This window comes from Narcine bancroftii, chromosome 3, assembly GCF_036971445.1.
Source record: "Narcine bancroftii isolate sNarBan1 chromosome 3, sNarBan1.hap1, whole genome shotgun sequence".
Lineage (NCBI taxonomy): Eukaryota > Metazoa > Chordata > Chondrichthyes > Torpediniformes > Narcinidae > Narcine > Narcine bancroftii.
The window spans coordinates 353,543,079-353,570,230 of record NC_091471.1 but is presented as its reverse complement, the minus strand read 5'-3'; the positions used below and the strand labels follow the sequence as shown (position 1 = coordinate 353,570,230).

Genomic DNA, 27,152 nt, shown 5'->3' with positions numbered 1-27,152 from the left:
CCATTGCTTTCATTTAGTGTTTTTAATTTGTAGTGTATGAGATGGTTTAATAACTGAGTAAATTGGATTAAAAGTGTAACTTACTAGTTCAATGCAGTCTGCAGAATTATTTGATAGTTCTAAAGACCCCACCATAAACTGTAATGCAAGGTTTTGGGAGAGTGTTTTTTTTTTAATTGAAGTCTAGTTTTGGGACAGATAGAAATTAATGATTGCCTTGGCCTAGGAAAGGACAAAATCAGAGTAAAAATTTCAGTTCAGCTCTCTCCATCTCTGCAATTCAAGCATTTCATGTTTTATGGAGATGAAAACAATAGTTTAAACAGTTTCAAGTAAAGTCTGCACTTTGGAAAATTTTCTTATTCTAATGTTTTGTTGTTGCAGATGGCAGGATTGAATTCAGATTACCTTCACAGATTGCTGTAACGCATGATTTCTTGATACAAGAAGTGGTCACCCCAGAGCTGCTGGAAAAGCACCTGAATTTGGCGTACATAAACCCAGTGCTTCAGTCTACTCTCAGTCCTGCCCTGGCTTCTGCACTTGGTATACACAAAATCAGCACCACTGATATTATTGAAGTCACCAAAGCCATTGCCAAGGAGGTTTCAGAGACGAATTCTATATTCAATGGTATTAATCTTCCTCTCTTTAAAATGGGTTAGCCAAGATGTTTTGTCCCCAAGGCAGCATTTTGGTGTACTATGTTAAAATTATCAGCTATAATAGCAGTTTACAATTGTTACGTGTGATAAAATCAGACTCGGTGGGTTCACAGAGAAATGAGTCCAGACACAGGCTTTTTAAAAAAAAAGGGATCTTTATTGCACAAGTGGGGAAATGGTAAGAGAGAAGACATAAAACAATGTCAACAGTCACATCGGATACTGCGATCTCCGATACTAGTGGCTCTTTTCTCACACACACGTGCAATAATAGTCAGTAACTAGCACACTCTATAAGGACTTCAACGTGTATTCCCGGTTCCCAGTTCCAGTGGGGTATATGATTCCAAAATGTGCGGTTTTGATAAGGGAGGATTGTGGGATGGAAGACCAGGCTCCAAAAAGTGTAATAACCATCCAGCTGAATCGTCATCCTATCAGTGTCTTTCCGCACTCCCACTTCAGCAGCAGAATGTGTACAACGAGAGGAGAATCTAGTTCTCCTGTTTTCTCGAGAACTTGAAACATCCACCTTAAATGTGGAGTATTATTAATCTTTATGATCTTGTGCAGGAGGATACTGTGTATCACTGACCTGAGGAAATCTTGTTGCCTAGGAACAGTGAAGATTTGCAGACCTGACAATTTCTCTCTTAAAATATATTTGGACAAAAGAGAGCCACAGTGTCCTTGGGTAGTGTTTTGTTTTGCCAACTATTTTCACAAACATAGGAGTAAAAGAACGCCAAATCAAACATTGCTCTAACGTCATGTTCAATGTTATAATATTTATTGAAAGGCTTTGCAGATAGCCCTAAATTTGCAAGGTTTAGGGAGCAAAGACAATGAAATTTAAAGATATTGGAATATTTTAAAGGGTCTACAAGTCAAGTTTACTGTCCTCTGATTATACAAGTACAACCCAACAAAACAGTGTTCTCTGGTCCTCGGTGCAAAACATGCAGACGCACAACCAGACATACACACATACATACATACAACAAAACATATGCAGGACAAATATTTCATCGACAAATAAATAAATATTGTTTCAAGAATATGAGAGTCTCGGATGGTTAGTGTGAGCAGTTCCTTTGGTCATTCAGCCTTCTCACTGCTTGTGGAAGAAGCTGTTCCTCAGCCCGATGGTGCAGGCTGCTTTCCCGATGGGAGCAGCTGAAAGATGCTGAATTGTGAAATATAAGCAGTTATGCAACTTTGAACTTCTGTGAAATATTAAATTGCTATAATGGTTTTCTCTGCAAATTTTAGAATTCTAAGCTGACTTTAATCTCTTACATCTAGAGAGTTGGAACAAAAATTTTGGAATTAAAAACTGATTGACTTTTTAAATAAATGTTTTTATCTCCCCATCTAGATGAAATTATGAAGAAAATTGCAAAATTGCTGGTCTGCAACTACCGCAGCCTTGAACAAGAGTACAGGAATTTGGATCAATTCCTTGAAGATCTCAGATCTGTTCCGATCATTCCTCTTGCTGATGGAAGCATGGCATCACTGAAAGATCAAGCCATATTTTTCCCTCTTTATGATAAAGAGAATGAGAAGTTTGCAATGCCAACCCCAGGTCAGGATTATTTGTTTCAGGTTACAGATCCAATGTACAACCAACATTTCATGTTTCAAAGAAGAGAAATGTTGCAATGAGGGATTTGTCTGCTATTGTTCTTATTTGGGGAAATTGGCTGGCTGACTTATTCATTGCAAGGCCCACAAGGACAGTAAAGTTCTTTTCTCTGCTCAACTTGCAGAGTGCGTTGACTCTCACTTAAATCTGTGCATTTGATTGAATGCAACCCATGATGTGATTTGGCACCGGCCCTTTACATGGATGTTCTATAGATTACAAACCTTCTGATTGAGGTACATCAAAAGGTAGAACATACATTATTAGTTCACAGTGCAGGCCCTTCAACCCATGATGTTGTGCTGACCCATGTAAGCCTACTCCACAATATCATTCTTCCCTATTTCAAATCCATAGCCCTCTATCTTTGTATTAAATTTAGACATAACAGCACGATAATAGCCCCTTTCAGACCACAAGCCTGTGCTGTCCAATTATACCCTATTGGTCTACAACCCCCGGAACGTTTTGAAGGGTGGGAGGAAACCGGAGACTGGGGAAAACCCATGCAGACATGGAGAGAACATACAAACTCCTTACAGACAATGCAGGATTCGAACTCCAGTCTTAATCACTGGCGCTGTAACAGCGTTGCGCTAACCGCCACGCTAATTGTGCTGCCCTTTCTTACAATTGATTGTATTCTTGTGGTTTATGTCATTTGGTTTATGTGGTTTATGTCAAAATCTAAAGTGAGGGTTGACTGGTCAGTGGCTAATCAGCCTGTTTTCTGAAGTCCTCCTTTCCCTTAAGTCAAAATGAGAGGCATCCATTTAAGTGTTTCACTTAGTGCAACAGTGTCATTTTATAGATAGACATGGAATTTCCAACTTGGTGAGCAAAAAGTTATTTTAATTGGATTAATATCCATTTAAATCTGTCCATGACTTTGGGGGGGCAGAGAGTAAAAGTCAGAGCAGCCCTTGAACTGCCAGATCAAAATGGAAGCTTGAATGTATCTTTTTCATTTGTTTACGATGGACATTGTGTAACTTAAACCCAGACGCTTTCATAGATGTAGGCTTTTTTTGAACAGGTTTGCAGGATCTCTATCTTGATCTTAAGACTATTCATCCCAGTGTGCTTACCTGCCTCGATGATCTGGGTAACTCTCAAGTTCGCAAACTTCTTGAAAAGATGGATGTTCATTATCTAAAACCAGACAAAGTCATGTATGAACACATTCTTCCTATTTTAAAGGAGCAAAAGTGGAAGGTAATCTTCTAAATTTAAATTGATCAAGTCTAGAATGTGGTGTCGATGTGTTGTTCACAAATGCCGGTTGTGATTGTATTTCCCCTCATTTTTTTTGATTGCTGAAAGTTATTTTTAAAAATTCTCTGCCCTGTCTCATTCACCCTCTATATATAAGTGATGATGACCTACAGTAAAGTCCTTGGTACCTGAATTGAATTCGCCCATCGTTATTGAATGAAGATCTACCGGGACCAATGCCTGAAGAGGGCGCACAAAATCAGTGAACCGGTGCGGACTCGAAAGACCAACATGGCCTGTTTCCGCTCCGTAAATGGTTATATGGTATCCAGCACCTATGAGGATTGGTAGATGCCAGATAAACGAATTTTCCAGTTACGTGGATTGACGAACTAACAACGAGATGAGCCATTTTTAAACTTGCATATTTTTTACCTATTTATTTTCCGGAATTTTTTTTTTCCTGGTTGCTTGAATTCCAGATAATGGGTTTTGTGTTATTTCCATGTTATAAATTAGTGATTACATTTTTGCTTGATTAGAAGCATCGTCATTAGTGATCTGAGTAAATGATGTTGGTTATAAAGGAAGGTTTCAGTAAGTGCACTACTTCATTGTAATGTCTGTATTTTGTTCATGGTTGTATCAACTCAAGACTGTTGTTGATTTTCTATCTCTGCATTATACATGCACTGATAGTCTGTTAGCTTTTCAGAACGGCACCATTCATTTGCGTGTTTTTTTTGTATTTCACCCCCCCCCTAAAAAAAAAACCTTACTTTGTTTATCTTTAGAACAAACCTCAAGGAATAGTAATCAGTTACAGTGTCTTCCTCAAGATGCACTGCCAGGACAACGAGCTGCAACAGTTCAGACCAGACATTCCTGTCCTCACCAACAGAGGCTTCACCAGCCCATTGCAAGTTAATATCAACTTTTCACGTGACTACAAGAATTTTATCAACTTACCTGTGGATCTTCCAGGTAAAAACAAATAAAGATGGATAATGCCAAATTCCTATCAGCTGTCAGTTATAGTGCAATAAGTTCTGATTCCTACATCAAATGCCATCTATGAGATTGCAGGAATTTTAGTTAACATAATACTAGTTGTATTGTGAATGAGATCACACAGTGCATGCTCCTAACTGCTTTAAGTCCTGTTTTCCGCACCCCAAGATGTTCATGGGGCAGGCAAGTGGCTTAATATTATATACCAGTCTATAATCTGCAGCTTCTGAGTAGTGAAGTAACTCTTCTCATTGCAAGAGTACTGATTCCCTCTTTATGATTAATAACTGACATTAAGAAGAATTTACTGATAAAATGCCTGCCTGACGATCTGGGTGTAGTGGAAATTCAGTTAAATCATTCTGTGGTGAACGTTTAGTGATTTTTTTGTTGAGGCTGTTTACCAAGTGCATGTAAACCTTGTGTTTTTTTTTGTATTGTGTGTCCATGTAGAATTTAATTTATTTCATTTTCATATTTAGGTGTAGACTGGGTGCTGTTAGATTCGTGCTATCTGAAGACAGACAACGATTCCGAAGGATGGAGGACATTTTTCAGTTCACTCGGCGTGCGCGATTCATTTATTTTTCAAAAGAAAAAATGTACATTCACAAAACAAGAACTGGTTAGTTAAACAAGTCTTCTGGTTTACTTAAGTGAAGATATTGAATTTAATGGAGTTTGGTTATAGATTTTGCATACGTATGTATTACAGGACATTTATTATAGGATATTACTCACCAAGTTCGTTTGGGGTTGCAGAGGTAGCTGAAAACTTGATATCTTCTTTAAAAAAAGCTAATCTGTCAGATAATGGCATTAACAAATCTGTCCATGCTGGCACATGGCACGACCAAGAGCTAAACAACCATTGATAAAAGCACTAGGCAATGGCTATCTCCAATAAGAGAAAGACCAGCCATCTACTCTTAACATTCGTCTCTCACTGAGTCCCCCAACATCAACGTCCAAGAGGTCAACAGTGATCAAAAAGTCAACTGAACTAGCTTAATAAATATATGGAAATAGGAGCAGATCGAAGGGTGGGTGGCCTGCTACGTGACTTGCTTCTTTTTTTTAAAATTTTTTATTTTTCACACCATAAATCACATTAACCATGATACACACTTTTTCCTTTTCACACATATACAGTGCCATTTTCTCTCCCCCCCCACCCCCTCCCATCCCACCCTCCCTACCTCCCCCCTCCCGTCCATTTAAAGTACAAAATCTAGGATACATTAAACCAGTCAAACAATGTTGTCATTCAATAAAAATACACAAGAAATTCCACTGAGTCCATTCTTTTCATTTCCTTCTCCTTCCGTTAATTTAGGTAGTGATTGTCCCCGGTAGGTTTTCGCTATTATGCTTCATGTAAGGCTCCCATATTTGTTCAAATATTTCAATATTATTTCTTAAACTATGTTATTTTTTCTAATGGAATACATTTATTCATTTCTATATACCATTGTTGTATTTTCAAATTATCTTCCAATTTCCAGGTTGACATAATACATTTTTTTGCTATGGCTAGAGCTATCTTTACAAATCTTTTTTGTGCATCCTCCAAATCAATTCCAAATTCTTTGTTTTTTTATGTTACTTAGGAGGAAGGTCTCTGGGTTCTTTGGTATATTGTTTTCTGTTATTTTATTTAATATCTGATTTAGATCTTCCCAAAATTTTTCTACTTTCTCACATGTCCAGATTGCTTGAATTGTTGTTCCCATTTCTTTTTTACATCGAAAACATCTGTCAGATGCTGTTGGGTCCCATTTATTTAACTTTTGAGGTGTAATGTATAGCCTGTGTATCCAGTTATATTGTATCATACGTAACCTCGTATTTATTGTATTTCTCATCGTTCCAGAACATAACTTCTCCCATGTTTCCTTTTTTATCTTTATATTTAAATGTTGTTCCCATTTTTGTTTAGTTTTACCATTTGTTTCCTCATTCTCCTTTTCTTGCAGTTTAATATACATATTTGTTATAAATCTTTTGATTATCATTGTATCTGTAATCACATATTCAAAGTTACTTCCCTCTGGTAACCTCAGACTGCTTCCTAATTTATCCTTCAAGTAGGATCTCAATTGGTAATATGCCAGCGCTGTATCTTGAGTTATATTGTATTTATCTTTCATTTGTTCAAAGGATAATAATCTATTTCCTGATAAACAATTTTCTATTCTTTTAATCCCTTTTTTCTCCCATTCTCTAAAGGAAAGGTTATCTATTGTAAAAGGGAGTAACTTGTTTTGCGTCAATATTAGTTTTGGTAATTGATAATTTGTTTTATTTCTTTCTACATGAATCTTCTTCCAAATATTGAGTAGATAATGTAATACTGGAGAACTTCTATGTTGTACCAATTTTTCATCCCATTTATATAATATGTGTTCAGGTATCTTTTCCCCTATTTTATCTAATTCTAATCTGGTCCAATCTGGCTTTTCCCTTGTTTGATAAAAATCTAATAGATATCTTAATTGTGCGGCTCTATAAAAATTTTTAAAGTTTGGCAGTTGTCAGCTTCCTTGTTTATACCATTCTGTTAATTTATCTAGTGCTATCCTCGGTTTCCCCCCTTTCCATAAAAATTTCCTTATTATTTTCTTTAACTCCTTGAAGAATTTCTCTGTCAGTTGTATTGGCAATTCCTGAAATAGGTATAATATCCTTGGAAAAATGTTCATTCTAATACAGTTTATCCTTCCTATTAGTGTTAGTGGTAAATCTTTCCAATGCTCTAAATCGTCCTGTAATTTTTTCATTAGTGGATAATGATTGAGTTTATATAGTTGGCCGAGATTTTTATTTATTTGTACACCTAGGTATCTTATTGCTTGCATTTGCCATCTAAATGGTGATTCCTTCTTAAATTTTGAGAAATCCGCATTATTCATAGGCATTGCTTCACTTTTATTTACGTTGATCTTGTACCCCGACACTTCTCCATATTCCTTCAATTTCTTATATAATTCTTTTATTGATAGTTCTGGTTCTGTTAAGTATACTATAACATCATCCGCAAATAAACTGATTTTATATTCCTTGTCTTTTATTATCCCTTTTATATTATTTTCTGTTCTTATCAATTCTGCTAGTGGTTCTATAGCTAACGCGAACAATAAAGGTGATAGTGGGCATCCCTGCCGTGTTGACCTGCTTAAGTTAAATTGCTTTGATACATGTCCATTTACTGTCACTTTCGCCAATGGTCCCTTGTATAATGCTTTAATCCAATTAATATACTTCTCCGCTAAACTGAATTTTTGCAGTACTTTGAACAAATAATTCCATTCTACTCTGTCAAGGCCTTTTCTGCGTCTAAAGCAACTGCTACTGTTGGCGCTTTATTCCCTTCTACTGCATGAATTAAGTTAATAAATTTACAAATATTGTCTGTTGTACGTCTTTTTTTGATAAATCCAGTTTGGTCTAGATTTACCATTTTCGGTACATACTCTGCTAATCTGTTTGCTAATAGTTTAGCTATTATCTTATAATCTGTGTTAAGTAAAGATATTGGTCTATATGACGCTGGTGTGAGTGGATCTTTCCCTTGCTTTAATATTACTGTAATTATTGCTGTTTTACATGAATCTGGTAAGCTTTGTGTTTTATCAATCTGGTTGATTACTTCCAGGAGGGGCGGTATTATTAGATCTTTAAATGTTTTATAGAATTCTATTGGGAATCCATCCTCTCCTGGTGTCTTATTATTTGGTAATTTTTTTTATTATCTCTTGTATTTCTACTATTCCAAATGGCTCTGTTAATTTATTTTGTTCCTCTATTTGTAGTTTTGGTAGTTCAATTTTAGTTAGAAATTCATCTATTTTCCCTTCTTTCCCTTCGTTTTCAGTTCGGTATAATTGTTCATAGAATTCTCTAAAGTTTTCCTTAATTTCTTTTGGATTATATGTGATTTGTTTGTCTTTCTTACTTGATGCCAATACCATTTTCTTAGCTTGTTCTTTCTTAAGCTGCCATGCTAGGATTTTGTGCGTTTTTTCCCCTAGTTCATAATATTTCTATTTTGTCTTCATTATATTCTTCTCCACCTTATATGTTTGTAGTGTTTCATATTTTATTTTTTTATCTGCCAATTCTCTTCTTTTAGTTGTATCTTCCTTCATTGCTAATTCTTTTTCTATATTTACTATTTCCCTTTCCAACTGCTCTGTTTCCTGATTATAGTCCTTTTTCATCTTGGTTACATAACTTATTATTTGCCCTCTAATGAATGCTTTCATTGCATCCCATAGTATAAACTTATCTTTCACTGATTTTGTATTTATTTCAAAATACATTTTAATTTGTCTTTCAATAAATTCTCTAAAATCCTGCCTTTTAAGTAACATGGGGTTTAATCTCCATCTATACATTCTTGGAGGGATGTCCTCTAACTTTATTGTCAATATTAAGGGTGAATGGTCCGATAGTATTCTAGCTTTATATTCTGTTTTTTTTACTCTATCTTGCATACGAGCTGATAACAAAAATAGGTCTATTCTTGAGTATGTTTTATGTCTAGCCGAGTAATATGAATATTCCTTTTCCTTTGGGTGTTGTTTCCTCCATATATCCAAAAGTAGCATTACTTCCATTGATTTAATTATAAATTTGGTTACTTTGTTCTTTCTGTTAATTTTTTTCCCAGTTTTGTCCATATTTGAATCCAAATTCAGGTTGAAATCCCCTCCTATTAATATGTTCCCTTGCGTATCTGCTATCTTCAAAAAGATATCTTGAATAAACTTTTGATCTTCTTCGTTAGGTGAATATACATTGAGTAGATTCCAAAACTCCGAATATATCTGACATTTTATCATTACATATCTCCCTGCTGGATCTATTATTTCCTCTTCTATTTTAAATGGCACATTTTTACTAATTAATATAGCTACCCCTCTTGCTTTTGAATTATACGATGCTGCTGTTACGTGTCCTACCCAATCTCTCTTTAATTTTTTGTGCTCCAATTCAGTTAAATGTGTTTCTTGCACAAATGCTATATCAATTTTTTCTTTTTTCAGTAAATTTAGCAGTTTCTTCCTTTTAATTTGGTTATGTATTCCATTAATATTTAAAGTCATATAGTTCAACGTAGCCATTTTATACTTTGTTTATCTTCCCTTTCCGTTTCTCCATCATTACCTTTCCTTCTTATCCATTTCTGTTTTCTTGTTTTGAACACTTTATAAGACAACATTCCTAAAACATCAAACCTTTTCCTTATTCTCCTATTTAAAACTTCTTTAGCCCCAATCTCCCCTTCCCCTCCTGAGTTGTCCTTTATCACTTGTCGGACAACCACATCTCTCCGCTCCATTTGGATTTGCGAATTCACTCGCAAGCGTCAGCTGATTTTGCAGTGACCGTAACTCTTCCCCACCCAGCCCCCCCCAGAAAAGATTTCACTTTTCATATGTAACAAAGGTCACTCTTTTAATTCCCTCCTTATTCCCTCTATTCCATTTCCTTCCCTTATTAATTCTTGTCTATACTCTATATATTTTCCTCTAAATATGGATACATTCATGTATGCACACTATATATATATATATATATATACACACATATACCTCTTTACCCACATACATATAGATCGTGGTCATTTTTACTCTTATTACATGTCTTCATCTCTCTGCTTGTTTTGTAGTTGTTCTGCAAATGTCCTTGCTTCCTCTGGATCCGAGAATAGTTTTTTTCCATAAGATCGTTTTCGCTGTATTGAACTCCTTCCTCTTCTTCAGGAGTTCAAAACTTATGTGTCTTTTTAGTTCGCAGTCTTTTGTACTCTCGTTACACGTCTTCATCTCTCAGTCTATTTTGTAATTGTTCTGCAAATTTTCGTGCTTCCTCTGGATCCGTGAATAGTCTGTTTTGCTGTCCTGGAATAAATATTTTCAATACCGCTGGATGCTTTAGTATAAATTTATACCCTTTCTTCCATAAAATCGCCTTTGCTGTATTGAACTCCTTTCTCTTCTTCAGGAGTTCAAAACTTATATCTGGATAAATAAAGATTTTTCGCCCTTTGTACTTGTTGTTCTCTCTTACTTTCTCCATTGTTTTCTCCAGTACCTTTTCTCTTGTAGTATATCTTAGGAATTTTACTAAAATAGATCTTGGCTTTTGTTGTGGTTGTGGTTTAAAGGCCAATGCTCTATGTGCCCTTTCTATTTCCATTTCTTGCTGTAGTTCTGGACATCCTAGGATCCTAGGGATCCAATCTTTTATAAACTCTCTCATATTCTTGCCTTCTTCATCTTCCTTAAGGCCCACTATCTTTTTTATTTCTTCTGTTATAATTTTCCATTATATCTATTTTCTGAGCTAACAGCTCTTGTGTCTCTTTAACTTTTTTATTAGATTCCTCTAATTTCTTTTTTAGTCCTCTACCTCCATTTCTACTGCTGCTTCTCGTTCTTCCACCTTGTCCATTCTTTTTCCCATTTCTGATAAGGTCATATCTATTTTATTCACTTTCTCTTCTGTACTGTTTATTCTTCTTCTTAAATCACTAAATTCTTGTGCTTGCCATTCTTTAAATTAATCCATGTATTCTTTAATAAGAGAAAGTATATCCTTTGTCTTGCCTTTCCCTTCTTCTTCTATTTCACTGTACTCTTCCTCTTCTTCTTTCTCTGGGTTGGCCATCTGTTGTTTCTTTGTTGTCCTTTTCTTCTCTTCTTTCTTGTTTTCGTTGTCTTCTGTGTTCTCCTCTTGCTGCAGGTGTTCTGCAGCTGTCGTTGCCGGCTGTGGAGATCGACTCCCCAGCTGGTCCCCCCTCCCGTCGGTGTGTTTTTTTGCATGCGCGGTTGCGCACTTTTACTCAGCTCAGCGAGCCATTTTTGTAGTCCACTTTCTACCGACCTGAGGGAGCGGGTTTCTCTCTCCACCGCGGGCCTCTTCGAACAGGTAAGGCCTTCTCCTTCTTCTTCCGTTGTCTTCTCTTCCTCTCTTCTTACCGTTGGTTTCGATTTTTCTTTTTTCGTCGCCATCTTCTTTCCACCTTTATACTCACTTTACTTTAATTTTTATTTTTGTGCCTTTGTGTTTTCCTTTATTTTTTCCGACTTTTCTGGAGAGGGCTGGAGTTCACCGTCCGGCCACTACTCCATCACGTGACTTGCTTCTTGACACCCAGGCTTTTGCACCATCTACAAGACACTAATCAGGAATATGAAGAAATAATTCCCACTTGTCTGAATGAGTGTCATGATGAATCGGAAACATCTCTTCTCTGATAGTTAACACAGCCGCACCTCAAGAATGTGTGCTTAGCTCACTGCTCTACTCTCCCTACATTCATGTCTGTATGGCAAGGCACAATTCAAATGCCATCTACGAGATTGCTGATGACATCATGGTTGTCGGTAGAATCATGGGTGACAATGAGGAAGCATATAGGACTGAGATAGATCAGCTAGTTCAGTGGTGTCACAACAACAACCTTGCACTTAACGCTAGCAAAACCAAGAAACTGATTGTAGAGTTCAAGAGAACACAAACCAGTCCTCATTGAGGGGTCAGCAATGGAAAGGGTCAAAAACTTGAAGTTCCTGGGTGTCAGTATCTCTGAAGATCTGTCCTGGGGCCTCCATGTCTATGCAATTACAGAGAAGGCTCACCAGCGGCTATACTTTCGGAGGAGTTTGAGATAATTTGATATGTCACCAAAGATGTGCAAATTTCTACAAATGTACCATTGAGAGCATTCTGTCTGGTTACATCACTGTCCGGTATGGAGATGCCAATTGAAAGGACAAGAAAAAAAACCAGAATAGAGGCAGCCTCTATTCTCAAGGACTCTCACACCCAGGACGTGCCCTCTTCACACTGATACCATTGGGAAGGAGGTACAGGAACCTGAAGATGAACACCCAATGGCTCAAGGACAACTGCTTCCTTCTGCCATCAGATTTCTGAATGGACGATGAACCACAAGCACTTGAAACACTTACTCTTATTTTTGAACTAATTTATTTATTTTTCAATGTAATTTATTAGAAACATTTACATTGTAATCTTGCAGCAATAAAGCGGATTTTGTGACATGTTCATGACAATAAATTCTGATCCTGTCAAAAAAAGTTTCACACTGCCCTGGGCAAGGCAACTGGCTTAAATGTTGCCTCATTGCCACCTTAGGCATTCATTCCCTGTACTGCTCTTACTTAGTGAATGGAGTGTGTAACATTCACATGTAGACCGCACAGGATACCTGTCAGTACCAGCCAAACCCTCTATCTTTTCCATGGAGTTCAAGAGCAGTTGGGGGTTGGGAGCACTCCCACTTGCAAGGTTCCCTTACAAGTCATTCACAGTAGCAATGTGTTTTGGTTTTATTTTGACCACTTTCCTTCTTGTCTGGGCCTAATTTGGCCTAAAACTGTGGTCCTGTCCTCATCATACAGAAACCTCATTTAAGTATTAATGCAATTATTTTTAATTGTCTTTAGGCAACTAGCCCCTGGGCTCCTGTCTATGAATGTTGGCCCAGCACAGCAGATAATTTATACGTGGTGGAAGATTATGTCTGTGAAGAGCTTCACAGATTATTAACTACAGGGGATTTGTCTGAATTGTCAAAACTAAATCAGAGAAAGTACCTACTCAAGCATCTTGACAAAAACTGGGACTCTGGGTGAGTTAATCAGATGTTATTCTTCACATCATTGTATTTTTCACTTGACTTTACGTTGAGATAAAAGATCTGAAACAGGTCTTTGGCTCAAATGCTCTGCATCACTGTTCTTCCCCCATTGCATCCTTTTGTGCTTCTCTCGATGCATCTATGCTTCTTGACTCAACTGCTCCATGTGGCAGCAAGTTCATGACAAAAGTTGATGACAAGTCATGGGGTGTTGGTTTCTAACTCCAATCCATTAAAGACTAGAAGATCTTATTATAATGAGAACATAAGAAATAAAAGCAGGCTAGGTCATTCATTCCCTTATGACTGATCTTCCATTCGTTAAGATCATGGCTAATCATTTGGCTCATGGCCACTTTACCAACCACATAGCCAAAGAGTGCATAGCTTCAAGTTCTTCAGAATAAATGACTCTAGTGACCTTATCTGGGGCAAGCACATTGATGCGATAGTCAAGAAAGCACATCAACTCCTCTCTTAGAAGACTAAGGAAATTAAGTGAGTCCCCCCCTTGTCCCTCAACAACTTCTACATGTGCACCATCAAAAGCATATGTGCTGACTGCAGAACAGTATGGTTCTGGAGCTGCTCTGCTCAAGATCAGAAGAACCTCCAGAAGGTGGTGAATGTAACTCAGAACATATTTAAGACTTCCCTCCCCTCCACCTCTTGCTGCCTGAGAAAGGCAGCCAACATACTAAAGGACCCATCACACCCCAGAACACACTCTTTTTTTAAAAATTAAATTTCAAATTTAGACATACAGCCTTTTTGGCCCAAGACCCCATGCTACCCAATTATACCCAATTGACCTACCACCCTCAATGTTTTGGGGGGTGGGAGGAAACTGGAGCACACAGAGGAAACCCATGCAGACATGGTGAGAACATACAAACTCCTTACAGACAGTGGTGGATTCGAACCCCGATCCCGATTGCTGGTGCCACCCATCCACTTCTCCATCCTCTCATCAGAGAGAAGACTTCAGAGTGAAACCCATGTACTAACAAACTTAAAGACAATTTCTTCACTGTAGCTGTCAGGCTCCTGAATGAACTCCATGGCAGTGTTGTCATGCTGTCCTTGCTTGGTGCTAAATGATCTTCCCTATCATTTTCATGCTACATTCTGTAAATTGTGCTCTTTAACGGCTGAAAATAGTGTTGGAGGTAATCTGTTAGCCTGTCAGCAGTAGGACCTTCTCACTGTATCAGGTATTTGGTGACAAATGAACCAAACATTCCTCAATTTGTGTTTGGTGGCTTAGTTTCCACAGCTCAGATGGGTCAGGAATTAGCAAGTTTCACTTCACTCTTGGACAACAATGTATTATTTTAAGACTCTCACCCCTGTTAATGGATACAATGATCTGGGAAAATATCATCCCTGCATCTGCTGCTAAGTCCTACAAGAATGTTGTTTGTTGCAAAAAGATCACTTATTGTTTCTCTAAACGAGCCATTCTCAACCATTTATCGGCTATGGTCCCCCAAGGACTTTGCTCAAAGTTTATGGGCCTGCTTGAAAGTGAAGCAGTCAAGTTTTGGGTTTTTTTCTGTACTTCTCTCCTGCACGCTATATGAAAAACAAAAAAATATATATTTATGTTACGTTAGATGAAAATGCTGTGGCCCCTTTTGAGAATGATTGGTCTAAACTCTGGGAAGTATTATTGTCAAACTACAGTACGACTCCAAATATCCGAAATTGAATTCTCTGAAATCCTCAATTACCCCAAAAAAAATTTTACATTTCAGATAAATGAGGATATCCAAAGCAAATCAGAAATCCAGATTTATCTAAAATATTTTTTGGAGTTGAACTGAGTGGGGACATCGATCGGGCTGCTGGTGGGATTGGGGACATTGGGCTGCTGGCAGGAGCGGGGACCTCGGGCTCCCAGCGGCAGTGGGGACCTCGGTCTGCCGGGCAGGAGCGGGGCCTCAGTGGAGTGGTTGGTTATTGGAGGCGGTTAGCATATTTTTGGTGAGAATTAACATTATTTTAATGCTTAAAAAGCCTTCCCTTGTTGTTTGTTGTTGTTTAAACACTTACAAGTGATTTGCTGTCGCTACTGGGCTGTTTTTTAAAAAATGACCAGTTATCCAAAAAAAATATTTATCCAATATAGGCCCGGTCAGAGTTGTGCTGACTTCCTCTTTGTACTCACAACTCCCCCCTCCCAGCACCACCCACCCCCAAGTCCCAGGACTCTTTGCTCTGTTCCTATTGTGGGTATTTACCGCCTTGGATAGGGTGATCAGGACTGTACATTATATTCCAGATGCAGTTTAATTGGAACCCAGTCTAATTCTAATTAGATGCCTTTATCCTTGTACTCAAATGCTTTTGCAATAAAAGCTAACATATCATTTGCCACCTTCATTGCTTGTCATACCTACAATTAACTTCGTGATCTGTGAATGAGAACACACTGAATGCCAAAACTTTTCAAGTTCTCAGCATTTAAAATAATACTCGTATTTCCACATTTTTGTTTGACAGTGAATGATATATTTTTCTGTTTTGTATTCTACTGTCCCATTTGTTTAGCCCCTATGAAGGCCTCCGAAGTTTCTCTGCATCTTTCTCACAACCCACCCTGCCACCCAGCTGTTTGACATCTTACAGTTGGACCCCTCATCCAACTCATTGCTAAAAATAAAGCATTGAAACTCTGCTGTAACTAATGGTATCCAGCTAATGGTTGAGAGAGTTAGTAAAAAGCATGGCTGTGGCGTGGGTTTGAGCAACACTTTGCAGATAATACATAGAAACTATTGGTGGAAGAATGCCTATATTGAATAATAAAAAATTTCTAATACTTAAAGTTAATTCTTCCTTGCAGATCGAGATTATCTCAATACTGCACAGCTAAAGTCTACAACAGCCAGGATAAAGTGCTAAGGAATGATGTAGATTCTTCATTCGCAATTTACCTGAAAACCTTACCATGGTTACCCACTGATAGTCCTGCGCTGGATGGTTCTGGATTCCACACAGCCTTTCTGCGCCCTATTGAAGTATATTTGAGATCTGAAAATTTACTGGAGCTCTTGGATAACAACGTTAGTTATGTATGTTCTGATCTTCTTGAGAAGAGCACCTTTGCTGCTTTCACTGGTACGTACCAATGTAAAATCATACGTCAATGAGTATATTGTCCACATACTTATGCTGTGAAATTTGACTTCCTGCAGCCAAACAGGTACTTTGTATTTAAAAGAAAGAGGGAATAAAAATTTAGTTATCCCAGCATTTCCACTCACTTACCACCTTAAGTAAATTCTATGCCATAGGTGCTCTGTGATTAGTAAGTGATTACTCAAGGTGGTACAGGTACACGATCCTTTATCTGGAACCCTTAGGGATTCTGAATTTCAGATTTTTCCGGATTTCAGAAAGCCAGATTTAAACCCGCCCGAATTGTACTGCCATATCCAACCCCACCCCATTCTCTTTAAAATGCTACAATTAAATCTGCCTCTGGTGTTGCACCAGCAGTGTTTTCAAGACCCTAATCATTCACTATGCAAAACAAAAAAAATCCTTGTAATTTTAGGAGTGAGTTTCCAATCAACATAACATTTGACTTTTTTTATTGTCATTGTTTCTTTGAAATTCAAACAGTGATTTTAAAATAAAATGCACCATTTCTTGCCCACTATTTTTAAAATACAGTTAGGTATGCAGACTAGAAATTTGTTCCCATCTGCAAATTGATTGCATTTTCTGTCATGATCATATCGGGAATTGCAGGTTATTGTTCATTTTAGTGCTGTAAAGGTTAGGTACCCATGTAAAAATAAGTAAATTGATATTGAAGTGAAGTGTTTTAATGATGCGATCCTTCCCAAGTTCCTCTCCACAGCCCCAGTAATCTGCTGTAATTGGACTTGAATCCATGACTTTTTATTGCAAGTGAGTGCTCTACCATTTCAGCCAAACCGTCACCTGGTGGAAATGCCATTACTAATGTGTGGAAAGCAATTTTTTTTTCCAAAAGATTTGGTTTCTGGAAAAAGAAATTGGGGATTATGATCAACAACTTCAAGCTGAGCACAAAGATAATTTCATATTTACTGTATTAAGTTGAAGAAACGTTGACTTTTATTGAATTTAATATGTTTAATTACATAATGATGCTGACACATTGCGTTAATTCAACTGACCTAAAATGTTTGCAGCTGATTTTCATTTGTACTTAGCATCTGAATCCTCTTGTGTCAGTGTCCAACAATAGTCACCAGCATTGATGGATTCCAGATGCCCCGATACCACCTTTCCATGGTTGCAATGTCCTGGTGAAACCTTTCACCGTGTTCGTCACTGGCTGCACCCAGATCAGCAGGGAAGACGTCCAAGTGCGAATGCAGAAAATGAATTTTCAATGACATGTACTTCATGATTTTGTATGCTTGAAGCAGACTTAAAACTATGACAGTCCCGAAATTAAAAAAAGTTATACTGTATCTTAAAAAAAAAAGTACATGACAGGAAAATGTTAAGGTAATTTTCGTGACCAGTGTTGGTAGGTTTCAAAGGATTCAGCAACAAATTTATACAAAATTCTTGTCTCATTAATAAACATTGCTAGAACAGTATTGAAGTTTATGCCTTAGTTTAGCTTAATCAGTGCTGTTCTGGACCCAGCATAATGTCCTTTGTGATCCTGAGAGCAGGAGAAAACCCTTTTCCACTCTTCAGATGTATCGTGCTTTTTCTAGACCATTTTGTTGTCATTGCTGTGAGTTACTTAAAATAATCTCTACCTTTTATAGGTATTAAAACATCCATAACTGTGGAGACGATGATAAACCACTTTAAACTGTGGTGTGTGAAAAGTCCTCCGAGTAACTCGGGCGATTTAGAAGGTGCAGAATTTTGCACAGGAATGGATCACATTTGCAAAGTCTATGCCTACTTGGATAGAAACTGCAGTCAAAATCAGTTGAAGGATCTGTTTGAACGTTACCCAGCTGTGTTTGTACCAAGCAGGTATCCACGCTCCTTTCTGTTCACAGCTAGGCTTATTACAAATGTGTGGTGGTCTGGAAGAGATATTTTAAATGCTGTTGAATGCTTTTTCATCTCTGCTCTCCCTCCAAAGCCTTCACCATTCCCTTCTGACTTTTTCTCTTGTGGATTGTTAGGATATTTGAACTTTTCATATATCTCCAGTGTCCTGTCTGTTGGAATAGATCTTGGAGTATTAGCTCGATCATTTGGTTGGTAGATTTGATTGTTTGGTTAATTGGAACTCTAAATTGCTTCCTTGTTTGTGGGTTAGAATTTGGGGAGAGTTGACATAAATATAGAGAGAATATTTTTTAAATGTAATTACTTTGATGAATTGCTGTACTTTATCTTTCTGTGTCTTCTAACCACACTGCCATAAGTCCAACTCTTGCCGTGATTGGCTCAGCTTGCTTCATGCCGGTGTGTTATTTCCACATGGGGTCAATGAGGATTCCGTGTGAGCATTTCATCCATAGTCTCTTGTATGTCTAGGTAAGACAGAGTGTTAGGTTAGTTTGAATCCTATTCCAAGGATAAATACAAATCAATACTGAACAAAAGGAAATCTGAGCATTGTGTAGATCAGCCATTCTCAACCTTTTCTTGGCAATGGCACCCTTTGGACTCCTCAAAATTTATAGCCCTCCTCCCTTTAAAGCAATCGTTTAGTTGGTTTCTTCCATACTTCTCTCCTACCAACTACATGAAAAATATTTTGTTTTTAATGTCTCCCCTTAAAAGTGTTATGCCTCCATAGTGGGGGAGGGGGGCTATGACCCCAAATGAGAATGGCTAATCTAGATGAGATGTTAACCCAAAATCTTGTCCATTTAAAAGGCATTTTGAGTTACTTGAAAGAAAACCATTGGTTCCATCTTGCTTCTGGTCAATATTTTACCCCCTAAGGTTATATACATAGAACATTTCAGCACAGTACAGTCCATTTGGCCCTCGATGTTTGGCCGACCTATATATACCTACCAAAAAATGCTTTATCGTAACTCTCTATTTTTCTTTTATTCAAGAGTCTCTTAAATGTCCCTAATGTTTCAACCTCCACCGCCACCCCTGGCAAGGCATTCCAGGCACCTGCAGCTCTCTGTTTAAAAAGGACTTACCCCTGATGTCGCCCCTAAACTTCCCTCCCTTCACTTTGTACAGATGTACTCTGGTTTTTGCTATTCCTGTCCTGGGACAAAGATGCTGTCTGTCTACCTTACCTATGCCTCTCAGAATCTTGTAGATTTCTATCAAGTCACCTCTCATCCTTCTTCACTCCAGAGAGAAAAGTCCCAGCTCTTTCTTTCTTTTTCAGTCATTTTATTAACATTTTATAATATACACAGCATAAGGAGAATAGAAATAACACAATTAAAATGGGATGTCCAAGTATAAGTATCATACATAAATTTCCAAAAAGTGAAGATGTGAAATATTAGAAATAATTCTCCTAACAAAAAAACAGAGATAAAGAAATATTTCTAATATATATTAAGAAACCCAAACTAATCTACTAAAAATATATATAATAAAATAAAATGGAAAAAAAAACAACTGAGCGGCCTATACAGAGAATCTGTCAAATAGTTTAAAACATAGCTCTGGTTCACACCTACAAATAACAAAAACAGCAAGAGTTATATTACATCTGGAAAGGAAAAGTTAATTCATAGAATAACATCAGTTATATCTCATGAAAGTAACCAATAAATGGTTTCCATGTTTCTTCAAATTTTTTTCTAGATTTCAGAGAAAACATGAGAAAGCCATTGAAATAATGTATGAGAATCAGAGACTCCATTTAAATGGCTCTTCCAGCTAATGGTGTGGAAAAAGCTGTATCTCAATAGGCAGAAGTTGGTAAACAACCTACATCTGCAATTCCAAAAAGAGCAGTTAAGGGGTTAGGTTATAATTGAATAACCAGTATCATTGATAGAGTTTTAAAAATATCTTTCCAAAAATTTTCTAACATGGGACATGACTAAAACATACGAGTCAATGAAGCCACCTCAGTATGGCATAATTCTTCCCCAACAGGAGATCATGTTAGTTGAAGTTCCATTTCCATGTTTGTTGAATCTTATCTGTGGGGATTGATCTTAAATTTAACGTAAGAGTATACCAATCCAATCCTTCCGAAAGGAGGTTAACCAGAACAAAGTGTCAAATAAATCTGGTTGTTGAAATGTTAGATTATTAGATATTACCATATTCAGGAAATTTCTAATCTGCAGATATCTAAAAAATAAATTGTGTATGGTAAATTGTATTTGGTAGAAAATTATTCAAAAGACATCAAACCACCATCAGTGACTAAATCTACAAAAGAGATACCTTCCTTATTTGGAAGATTATAGGATTTTCAATAAAGATTAGATAGTATAAAAAAATTAAGATATATATTAGCCAAGGCAAAAAAAAATTAGTCCAAAAACCTTTGAAATTGAAACCAAATTGGATTGGAAGTCCTAGCTCTGCTAATCTTATTTTCCAAACCAAACAACATCCTGGTAAATATTCACTGCACCCTCTCCATAGTTTTCACATCCTTCCTATAATGAGGTGATCAGAACTGAACACAATATTCCAGGTCTCACCAGAGATTTGTAGAGTTGTAATATGACCTTTCAACTCCTGAATTCAGTCACCTGACTTAAGAAGCCCAACATCCATAGGCTTTCTTAAGTATCCTATCAACCTGCATGGTAACCTTGAGCCATATAGATTTGGACCCCAAGTTCCTTCTGTTCTTCCACAGTGTTAAGCATCTGACCATTAGCCATGTACTCAGCCTTCAGGTTTGACTTTCTAAAATGCATCACCTCGCATTTATCCAGATTGAACTCCATCTTCTGCTATTCTGCCCAACTCTGCATTCTGTCTATATTCTTTTGTAAACTTCGACAACCCTCAACACTGTTCACAACTCCTCCAACCTTTGTATCATCTGCAAACTTACTGACCTATCCTTCCATTTCTTCATCCTGGTAATTTATAAATATCATAAGGAGCCGGGGTCCCAGAACAGATCCCTGCAAAACTCCGCTAGTCACTGACATCCAACTATTTTGATATTTATGTGACCTTGCTGTGTGTAAATTGTCTTAAATTTCTTAACTTACAAAAATTATGGAATGATGTCAGAGAATGAATATAGAGAAAATACCATCTATGAAGTACTATGTAAGCCTTCTCGTGTTGATATGTGGTACAGTGACTTTACCCAGCAATTCCGTCTTGCAAGATGTTTAAGGAGTCTTGGGGTCATGAAAAATGTTGAATTTTAATCAATATGACTTGTTACTAAGATCCTTGCCCAAATAATAAAGGATGCAGCAAGTTTTAATGGGAAGATAAAAATGTGCCAATTATTGTATTTATTTATTTGCCTGTGTAAAATTGATTTGCAACTTGAGTTGTTTTCCTCTCTCTTGAAGAAGTGAATCAATTTGTATTGGGCAGTTCTACCATCAGAAAGATGTATGTTGGAAAGATCCAACTAGAATGTTTGAGCGATACAAATATGAAATTCAAAAAGCAAATGGGTCGTTTGAGGAACCGCATCTGCTTGCCCCATTTTATGGTAACAAAGAGGACATGAAGGGTCTATTTCTAAAGGTAATTTTTGCACCAGTTATCACACCTTGTGATCATCTCTGCCTTTTCAGAAAATTCAGGGCCTTAAAATTTGGGTGCCTACCTTAGTGTGGGCACAGGGAGCAAACCTTGCATCTGAATTGTTCCACTCAGAGGTTGCTAACTTAAGTATTTTGGATTGATATGACACAATAGTCATGTCTGTAGATGATTCAGGGGGTTTGTGCTAATTGGATGGGCTAATAGAAGTAGAGTCATAGAATGCCACAGGTGCTCTGTGGTTAGTAAGGGATTACTTAAGGTGGTGTGCGACTGGGGGGGAAAGGGTTGAGAACCACTGTTTTAAATGGAGAACTAAATTTTAGTGACACTGTTCTGTTACTACATTACAAAGCACATGGGCTTAAATTACTTGCATTAATGTTGGCTTTTAGTTGCTGGATTCTCTTTAAAGAACATCAGTCCTTCAAAGTGTTCCAGGGATTATTTCTATAGGAGGCTAGATTTTCATTTTGATTATGTTTCAATTTACAGAGAATGAATATAGAGAAAATACCATCTATGAAGTACTATGTAAACCTTCTCGTGTTGGTATGTGGTTCAGTGACTTTACCCAACAATTCAGTCTTGCAAGATGTGTCTCTGATGTATACAGTTCTAGGTAAGTGATTTAGCAAAATCTGAAGTTTCTTTTAAACTGATTATATTCACATAGAGGAGAAATGGACTGTTTTGAATTAATTTGTTTCCCTTCTAACCTACCATTAGATATTGTGGTAGTGAAATATTTTTTGCCACTCTGCACTGCCCAGCAGCTTTACACTTAATAGCACAATACAGAGGTAATGCCCTGGATAATTTTTCATAGGTTTCAGCAGGGAGTGGAGCTTGTTATGTCAAAACTTTCAAAGATAAAATATCGGAGAAGCATTTAAAATTATTAGTAAAAATATTTTTTAAGATCACTTTTTGTAAAGCAAATTAAAATACACAAACTTTGAAAGAAAGTTATTTTAAAATATCCCACAACATCCCTATGCCACTTTATTGTAGAATCCCTGTTGAAAATAATGGTCATTCATTCTGCACCTAGCTTGATCTAACATAGGATCTACGGCATTCTAGACCTCTGGGTGTTTGGCACGTTATATTTTTCACGAAACTGCAAAATTCCCTTTGCTGCTCAAATTGTTGACTCTCAGCTAAAAGAAAACATTTTAAAGCAAACATACCCAGAGTGTGTTTGAATTGCTGCATCATCAGAATCTTAACTAGTTTTATTGGTTGAAAAATGCATGTTCTGGCTGGAACCACCAGCATTAGCCAAAAAGGTTAATATTTCACTTTTCTTAAACATTAAGCCAGCTCCCCACCATGACTACCAGCCCCCCCACATCTCTCATCGGGCACACAAAACTCAAAACGGTCAACCAGTTTACCTATCTCGGCTGCACCATTTCATCAGATGCAAGGATCGACAATGAGATAGACAACAGACTCGCCAAGGCAAATAGCGCCTTTGGAAGACTACACAAAAGAGTCTGGAAAAACAACCAACTGAAAAACCTCACAAAGATAAGCGTATACAGAGCCGTTGTCATACCCACACTCCTGTTCGGCTCCGAATCATGAGTCCTCTACCGGCATCACCTACGGCTCCTAGAACGCTTTCACCAGCGCTGTCTCCGCTCCATCCTCAACATCCATTGGAGCGCTTTCATCCCTAATGTCGAAGTACTCGAGATGGCAGAGGTCGACAGCATCGAGTCCACGCTGCTGAAGATCCAGCTGTGCTGGGTGGGTCACGTCTCCAGAATGGAGGACCATCGCCTTCCCAAGATCGTGTTATATGGCGAGCTCTCCACTGGCCACCGTGACAGAGGTGCACCAAAGAAAACGTACAAGGACTGCCTAAAGAAATCTCTTGGTGCCTGCCCCATTGACCACCGCCAGTGGGCTGATATCGCCTCAAACCGTGCATCTTGGCGCCTCACAGTTTGGCGGGCAGCAACCTCCTTTGAAGAAGACCGCCGAGCCCACCTCACTGACAAAAGGCAAAGGAGGAAAAACCCAACACCCAACCCCAACCAACCAATTTTCCCCTGCAGCCGCTGCAACCGTGTCTGCCTGTCCCCCATCGGACTTGTCAGCCACAAACGAGCCTGCAGCTGACGTGGACTTTTACCCCCTCCATAAATCTTCGTCCGCGAAGCCAAGCCAAAGAAAAAAAAAGAAAACTGGTAAGGAGATCACGTGATGGTGGACAGTGAGTAGGAGCAGAATCCCAGAGCTCCTCAGAAAACTAAAGAAAAAACAGATAGAAACAAACCCAGAGAGAATCCAGCAGAGAAAGAAGGAAGAAGAAAGGATGGGGAAGAAAGACAAGAAGTCTGCAATGAAAGGTGTAGCCCTGAGGCAGTCCAGGGCATTGGGACTGCAGGACCACACGGTGAGGAGGTTGGTGGGGCCTACTCAGGGCCACCACAGGAGGAGGCCAATGGAGACTCGCCTTCAAAGGAGAACTGTCCAGCGTCGAGTCAGGCGGGCAATGCAGAGCACGAGAGTGGTGATGGGAATCGTGGGATATCATGGAGGAGAGTGGAGTCGGGAGGAGGCAGCAGCAGTGGTGTCAGCGGCATCGATGGCAGCAGGGGCCACATCGGTGGCAACGGCGTCGGCTGTGAGAGGTGCCATGCTGGCGGTAGTGGTGGCGTCGTCATCGGTAGCAACAGTGGCATTAGTGAAAGAAGCGGTAGCAACCGTGGCGGCGGTAGCGGCCTCTTTGGCAGTGTTGGGAGTGGCGTTGATGGCTACCACGTTGGCAGCGGCGGCAGAGAGGGAGATGTCAGGGAGGAGGCAACGAAGAGGTCGGTGAGCAGCGGTGGGGGGGAGTGACAGCGAGGTAGAGGAAGAGAATGGTGGGAGGATAGGCCTGTTCTCACGACAGGTGAAGGCCTCTGAGGGAGAAGAGAGGCTCACCAGGGAGAGTATCAGGGCTGTGGTGGAGGCCTCAGAGGCCAAATTGAAGATTATTAAGGAGACTTTTGAAAGAATTGGGAGAAATAAAGAGGGCTATGGTAGATTTAACGGGGAGGGTTGGTAGCATGGAGGATAGAATTGAGAGGATGGAGGACAAGGTGGAATGTTTGGAAGGTGAGAGATGCCTGGAATAAGGAAAAGGAGGAAATCCTGGAGAAACTAGACATGCTTGAAAATTTCAACAGATGGAAAACTGTTAAAATTGTGGGATTAAAGGAAGGCGTGGAGGGGTATGATCTGATCAAATTTATTAAGGATTGATCCCCATGGTTTTTGGGTGATGACAAGGTATGTGGACATTTGAAGATAAAATGGCCCCCGAGGTCTTTTTTCCCCAAGCCGGGTCCAGGGCAGCCTCGGTCAGTCTTGGGTCAAGTTTGAAAATTTCCAGGATAGGAAAAGAGTTCTCAGGGCAGCGGCAGAAGGGGCGAAGGCGGGGGTCTAGCTGGGTCAAGGGGCAGCAAGATTTTTTTTCTTTCCAGATATTAGTGGGGTGCTATTGAAATGAAGGAAATGTTTCCACAGTAGAAAAGGGTCCTGCACAGCAAAGGAGTGGAAAATCTGATATTGCACTCGGCAACGCTGAAAATGCTATTACCCAGAAGAGACAAAAAGTTCTATGCAAAGCCAAAGGAGGCGATGAGATTCGCCAAATCCCTGGAGGCAACCCGGGAGGAGGGGCAATAAGCCTGGGGAGAGAGCTGTTGACTGGAGTGTATGAAGGTCTATATATTAATGTAAATGAATTTTACTGTTCTGTCTAAAGTGGTATTTGGATGTTTGAGAATGTATATAGTTCGAGAGCTCGGGGATGACGTGGGAGGGAAGGAGTAAGATGGGTGTTGTGGGCACACCTCATTTTGGTAAGGGAATTGGTGCCAAACAGAGTGTTAGTGACGCTAGGAGGATGGGTCTAGGGGGTGGGAGGAGGAGGAAGGGTTGAATGGGGGAGATGTATTATATTGTTTGTTGAAGATGGCTTTCTTTTCAATTTTAAAAAAATTTACGTAAGTTCTCTGGGTGGGTGCGGATGTCTGTGCCCAAGGTCTGTGGGAGCAAAAGGGACAGAAGATATGGGCCATAGGAAGAACGGGAAAAAAGGGAGGGTAAAGATAATTAGGAAGACCCTGAGATGATGGATGAGATAATTAAGAAAGTTAATGGGATCAACGGGACAATAAAGAGGAAGAGAGACTTGGCACATCTTTAAAAAAAAAAACCACAGGTGGACATAGTATTTTTACAAGAAACCCACCTCACAAACCAAGAACACACAAAATTGAAGAGAGGGAGGGTGGGTCAAGTGGCATCATCCTCCTTCAGCTCTGGAGTCAGGGGAGTGGCAATCCTGATAGGGAAGAATGTTCCAATGGTGGTCCGGGGTTGGTCACTGACCCCGTGGGTAGATTTGTGATTGTCAAATGTATTTGGAATTCTGGACCCTGATGAATGAATGTACATGCCCCAAATTACAATGAGGAAAAGTTTATACAGGATATAATTTTGCAAGTATCTGGGGGAGGGGGGGGGGGAAACAAGATGCTAATTGGAGGGGATTTCAATTTTTGTCTGGATCCGGCCATGGATATATCAGCAAAGAAGGTCATGAGGGCTCGGGTGGCCAAGTCCTCTCTGGCCTTCATGAGGAAGATGAATCTTCTCGAGATCTGGAGGAGGCCGAATTAGAGAGTGAGGGATTACTCTTTTATTCACGGCCACACACAACTCCTACATTCGGATTGATTTCTTGGCATCAGCTCAACTGGAGAGTTGGATAGTGGAAGCCAAATACAAGGCACGGTTGCTGTTGGACCATTCACCTTTGGTGGTATTGATTTTAATGCCGTATTAGCAGGCTCCAACATATAAATGGCACCTGAACGTGACATTGTTGGGAAAAAACTGAATTTTGTAGCTTTGTGAGAGCTCAGATAGATTTGTTCTGTGAGGCGAACTGCCCCTCTACTGAGGACAATTTCTTGATATGGGACACCTTGAAGGCTTTTTTAAGGGGCCAGATGATTGGGTACATCAGGAATTTTTTTTCAAGTATATGAAAAAGGTTAATGATCTGGAATTGGAGATGGCACAAATGGAGAAGGACTATCAGAGGGTGGGCACGGAAGAGAAGTATAGAAACCTGGTGAATGAGAAGCTCGAGTTCAATATGCTGCAAACATATAGGATGGAAAAGTTGACTCTTAAGAAGTATAGATTTGTGAATAATATGGGGAATTAAGCTGTATATTATTTATATTTTTATTCTAATAAAAAAGTAATT

The 27,152-nt window shown here is 38.8% G+C and overlaps 1 protein-coding gene across 8 annotated transcripts in view; it reads left to right on the top strand.

Annotated features, from left to right (window-relative positions):
- LOC138759441 (uncharacterized) overlaps positions 1 to 27,152 on the top strand; it is a 148,907-nt gene that overhangs the window by 100,439 nt on the left and 21,316 nt on the right. For all 8 annotated transcript variants that reach the window (XM_069929874.1, XM_069929875.1, XM_069929873.1 and 5 more), the window contains 10 exons: positions 385 to 633; positions 2,044 to 2,253; positions 3,350 to 3,528; positions 4,323 to 4,512; positions 5,022 to 5,164; positions 13,020 to 13,204; positions 16,062 to 16,336; positions 17,995 to 18,211; positions 21,673 to 21,853; positions 22,367 to 22,493. In XM_069929874.1, coding sequence (XP_069785975.1) covers positions 385 to 633; positions 2,044 to 2,253; positions 3,350 to 3,528; positions 4,323 to 4,512; positions 5,022 to 5,164; positions 13,020 to 13,204; positions 16,062 to 16,336; positions 17,995 to 18,211; positions 21,673 to 21,853; positions 22,367 to 22,493 — 1,956 coding nt within the window. The remainder of the gene's footprint in view (positions 1 to 384; positions 634 to 2,043; positions 2,254 to 3,349; positions 3,529 to 4,322; positions 4,513 to 5,021; positions 5,165 to 13,019; positions 13,205 to 16,061; positions 16,337 to 17,994; positions 18,212 to 21,672; positions 21,854 to 22,366; positions 22,494 to 27,152) is intronic.